The 4,919-nt window shown below is 46.0% G+C and overlaps 1 protein-coding gene across 1 annotated transcript in view; it reads right to left on the bottom strand.

Moving 5' to 3' along the window:
* GPI (glucose-6-phosphate isomerase) overlaps positions 1 to 4,919 on the bottom strand; it is a 29,485-nt gene extending 24,566 nt beyond the window's left edge. The window contains exons 1-2 of the mRNA XM_019535865.1: positions 4,756 to 4,919; positions 305 to 395 (exon numbers count right to left, since the gene is read on the bottom strand). Of these exons, the coding sequence (XP_019391410.1) occupies positions 305 to 395; positions 4,756 to 4,874 (210 nt within the window). The 5' untranslated portion in view covers positions 4,875 to 4,919. The remainder of the gene's footprint in view (positions 1 to 304; positions 396 to 4,755) is intronic.

The raw sequence follows: 4,919 nt of genomic DNA, 5'->3' as shown, positions 1-4,919 counted from the left end.
TGCATAGAAACAACTTTAACTTAAATTTGTTCCTGCCAAATTTAACAAAAACCCACTCTGCTGGATGCTCTACCTAGAGAAACAGAACAGACAGCAGCCATCTTTTACAGCGTCTTGCCTCCCTCAGCTCTGTGAGCAATCCCACCTCATTATGGCACATCTTTGCTGCACATCAAATCTTTGCAACAATGGAAAAGAACCAGGTCCTCCGAGCGAGAACAGTCTCTCCCACAGAGGATTACCCTCTACATTTGTATGGGGTTTATTTTGTTCTTATTAATACTGTGGGTGCTTAAGAAGTTACCAGGTCAATCAGCATCTTCATGACTTCTTCTGTAACGAGGTTCTTCGAATAATCCACCAAGATATCCCCATGATCAGTATTCAGAGTCAAGCTGCCAAAAGAAGTGTGGTTTGTTTAATTGTACCCTCCCTAAAGAGAAATTACCAGTAGGAAGATTACCCAAATAATTTGGGCCATAGTTCTGTAACAGCTATAAGAGTGACTTAAGGGACAGTTTTGCCCACAGGCTTCTCAAGAGGATTTACTAGGCTTTCTACTGGGTAGTTTTAATTTAAGACTATAATTTTCAATAGGGTGAATTATAGCCTCCATTTTCTACTTGTAACTGTTTCACATTAGGCAGAAATCTATCCAACATTAATGGAAATAAAAAAGTCATATTCAAAGTGAGGCTAGACTTTTTAACAATTACAACAATATAAAAAAAAGCATATCAAATACCCACATTCATTCTCACTCAAAAAAGGTGACCAATAGCCTACAGCTCCAAGCACAAAAGCAATTAGGATGCACACACCACTCAGTATTAATCCCACTTGCAAACTGTATAATTTAATCCTCACCGTCCAGTGGAGCTATCCAAATTAACTAATCTTTGTTTGGAGGCTATAGTCTGCAGTCTCACAAAATGCACATTTCTAGCATTAGATCTGCCTAAAATACAATATGCAAAATGTGTTTGTTCACATGCAGAGTGACCAAAATAACAGCAAATAACATTAGTTCTGTGATTTTAGCAGGGCAATAGTTAAAGTGGAGTCAGATTACCTAGGAGAAAGAAAGAAGGGATAAGGAGTATGGAAAGGAAGGGGGTAAGGAGGACAGGGCCGGGCTTGCTGAATGGCTACATCCACACTACAGATGAACTGTGCGCTGATTTAAGATCCATCTGTACTATACAACATGGCCCTAGAGCTCTTTTGAAGGGTACCTGAGGTGTGAGGAGATAAATGCAGGCTCAAGATCCTCCCTGCCTGGCCACTTCCTCTACACCACTGCTTGGTTCATCTGCAAGGAGCCAGGCACCATAATAGTTTTTGAAATGGGGTGCTGATCAGTTCACAAGAGTTATGGAGTGCCTAGAGTCTAAAATGGTTGAGAACTACTGCCTTGAGAGTATTTGGTCTGCTGCTTCTTGCTCTTTGCAGTTACGCTATTACTGGTACCCAACCCAGTTAGCTTCAAACTAGCTCAGATGACTGCAGGAGCTGCTTGCACACATTGACTGAAGTATAGAAACAGTCTTACTTAAAGCTGTACAAAAGCAATGCACAGACAACCCCTTTTAAAAGCTTTAAGCAGATGGCGGGGGTCAGACTTGATCTGCTCAGGTACCTTCTGACCCTACCAGCTATGACACAGATATTTAATGTAGCAAACAAGCTTCATGCAATGGAAGTTTGATCCCATTGTACTGATGAACTATCCGCCCTCCCTTACTATTTTTTTTCAGAATGTTAAAAAAAACAAACAAACAAACAAAAAAACCCCACAAAAATAAAAAGATCACAGATTGCAACGCAGCAGAAAGTAATCAGTCACAGAGATCATGTTCTACTCCTTGTATGGTTCATAGATTTATAGATGTTAGGGTCAGAAGGGACCTCAGTAGGTCATTGAGTCCGACCCCCTGCCCTGGGCAGGAAAGAGTGCCGGGGTCCTCTTGAAGACTCCCAGGGTGGGGGAGAGCTCCACCTCTCTTGGAAGCCCAGTTCAGATTCTGGCACCCCTTACTGTGAAGGGCAACACTTACTGTGTGATGTATTCCTTTAACTTTATTTCCATTGCACAAACTTGGACTCCACAGGCATATTTTATTTATTCAAATGAAGGACAAACCAAACCAATCTCAATATACAGGAAACTAAGTAGTTTGAGATTAATTTTTCATTACTAAAAATTAGTAGCAATTAATGTCAGAGAGTATTCTGTCACCTGAAGGCTGACATCGCAGGCCTACCTTCCACACAAGAGAGCTACATTGGCTACAGTAACACATCCAACTACCACTACCTCAGGTGACGTAGGAAGGGGTACAATGTAAATCTTACTGCAGACTCCAATGTCCTTTCCTTTAAAAGGAAACCCAGAAGACCCACAAATCAATTATGTTATACTATACTGTTCATCCTGCAATGCGGCATCTAATGGTTTATGGTACCCAGACGGAAACAAGGGCTTGTCACGTAAGGCACATCCACACTTAAGTGATGTAACCCTTTCCAGTGAAGCCATTTACATGGACCTAGGCAAAATATGCCTCTCCCTCTACCTCATTAAATATAAAAAGCTGTGTACAACCTTGGATTCATCATTGCTCAGGGATTCCCTGGTGACATGTAATGCTTTTCTTATATTTGCAGCTAGCCTGGAGGCACTTCTGGATTCTCTCGGACTCAGGCCTTGCTGCTATCATTCACATCTTTGCAACTGCAAGTCCAGATTACTGCAATGCACTCAACTCTGGGTTAGAACAGAAAGCCCCTTCAGCTGGTGCAGATTTCAGTGGCCTATCCGGAGAAGGGCAAGCTGCTTCGAACACATAAAACCCACAGCACTCCATGCGCTACGTTACTGGCTTCTGGGGGGTAGGGTAGAAATCACTAGTCTAGAATTCGGGTATCTCCTGCGTTGTGTGTGATAGCCACTGATTTTGGTGCAAGATCCCCTACAGCAGGCAACAGGCTGTTTTTATTGAACACTCCCATGCTTCTAGAACTAGCTCTGTCACAGCATCAGAGTTAGTGTTTCAGTGTCAGGGTCTCATTAAGTGTCCCTTAATGAAAGGCTTGATCAGAACTCTGAAGCGGGCAAGAACTAGGATATGCAAGTTTTCATATGAAAGTCTTTTTTAGGCCTAACTTATGTAAGACACTATATTAAGGGTGAGGCACTCAGTTGGGTAACTTAAGTTTGAGGCATTTACTAAATAATACCCAAGACAATTATATTCTGGGTGGAATTTTTCTAAACATTACATTCTGGAGTTTCCCTATCTACCATGCACGTTAGCAGGCATGTTTACACAGTCACAAATTCATTCTGTGCTCCTCCATTTGGAATCAAAAGCCTCCATCTGTAATTCTGCAATCATGCAGCCAAGTAATTCAGCTGAAATCCCAAACAGTACTAGCTCCAAAGGAGCAAGGTGGGACTGGAGTCCATCCGCTCCATGCGTGTGACACCCTGAAATGGATGCAATGTATCTACCCGAGTATGTGCTGGTCATATGTCAATGAATAGGACCATGACAGAGTCTATGGCTCACACGGCAACATTGTTACTATCGTCCTGGTGTGCAAAAGTAGAAGAGGCTTGTGGTGCTTCACTGTTCCATGTTCCCTAGTTCAGTCCTCTGACGGTGCAGACCACTCCCTTACCAGCACAGAGCCATTTCTGTTAGAAAGGAAGAAATGAGCAAAACTCGGCTCTGTGACCACGTTCAAATGGGGCAAAGCAGTATTTGCCAGTCACTTGACATTTACATGTACTGGTTTATCAGGAGATACTGGGACAAGAACCTAGATATGCCCCAGGAAGAGAAGGAATGAAAATAGCAAAAAGCAGAGTCATTGGTTATCCATCATTTCAAAGTTAGCAAAAAATCACCTTCAAATCATACCATTGCCAGACCCTCATCAACCCCCTCTCCGTTGCGCAGCCCACTCATGAGGGGCCTATGCAGACCTCTCAATCTCTTTGTTACTTCTGTCCCTGTCCCAACTAGAAGTTATTCTATTCAGTCCCTTAGGACTCTACCTTCAGTGGCTACCCAAATTTTTCTTTTTCCTGTTGCAAAGCAATCAGAACATTATCTATATCTATCCGACAGAGCGCAGGGCCTCCACAAGAGAAGGCTGAGAGGTGGTCTCGTGGCCGTCTACAAACTCACCAGGGGTTCAAGCAGGGAATACTCCGTTTACCAGGGCACCCCTCAGGGTTACCTGAAACAATGGTCACCAACTGAAGGAGAGTAGATTTAGATTGGACATCAGGAAGAAATTCTTTATGGAAAGGGGTTGCCAAAATACAGAAAGGATCCCCAAGGGAGGTGATGCTTTCCCCTACTCTGGAGGTGCTCAAAAGGAGGTTAGACAAGCACCTGCCTGGGGTTACGTGTCCTCAGCACTTTCTCCTGCTTCCGACCCTAGAAAACCCTATGAAAGCCCAAAAGCAGAAGCTGCTGAAGCAGAGCCACGGGGCGGCCCACGCGGCAGGGGCGTTCGTGCCCTTCGCTCCTTCCTTCCGCCTCGGGCGCCGCGGCGCGGGGCCGGGCCGGGGCCGCCCGAGCACGGCGCTCGCCATGACGAAGCGCAGGGCCGTGCTTCCCCGCACGTAGCCGCCCGCAAGGAGGAGTCAAGGGCAAGCGGGCGGAGAAGGCCGGGGCCGGGCCCGGGCGCACGTGCATCCCCCACCTCCCCGCGGCGCCCGGGGCCGCCCGCGGGCCTGACCTGAGCTTGTGGAAGCGGTCCTTGTCGGCCTCGAACAGGTGGCGCAGGACGAGCTTGGAGGCGTTTGCCCTGTGCCACTCCAGCAGCTTCTTGAAGCTGGGGTCGCTGGAGAGGGCCATGGTGCGGGTGCGGGTGCGGGTGCGGGCGCAGAGGCACAGCTGCGG

This window comes from Crocodylus porosus, unplaced genomic scaffold, assembly GCF_001723895.1.
Source record: "Crocodylus porosus isolate Cpor-Errol unplaced genomic scaffold, CroPor_comp1, whole genome shotgun sequence".
Lineage (NCBI taxonomy): Eukaryota > Metazoa > Chordata > Crocodylia > Crocodylidae > Crocodylus > Crocodylus porosus.
This window is presented reverse-complemented; position numbering and strand designations above follow the sequence as displayed.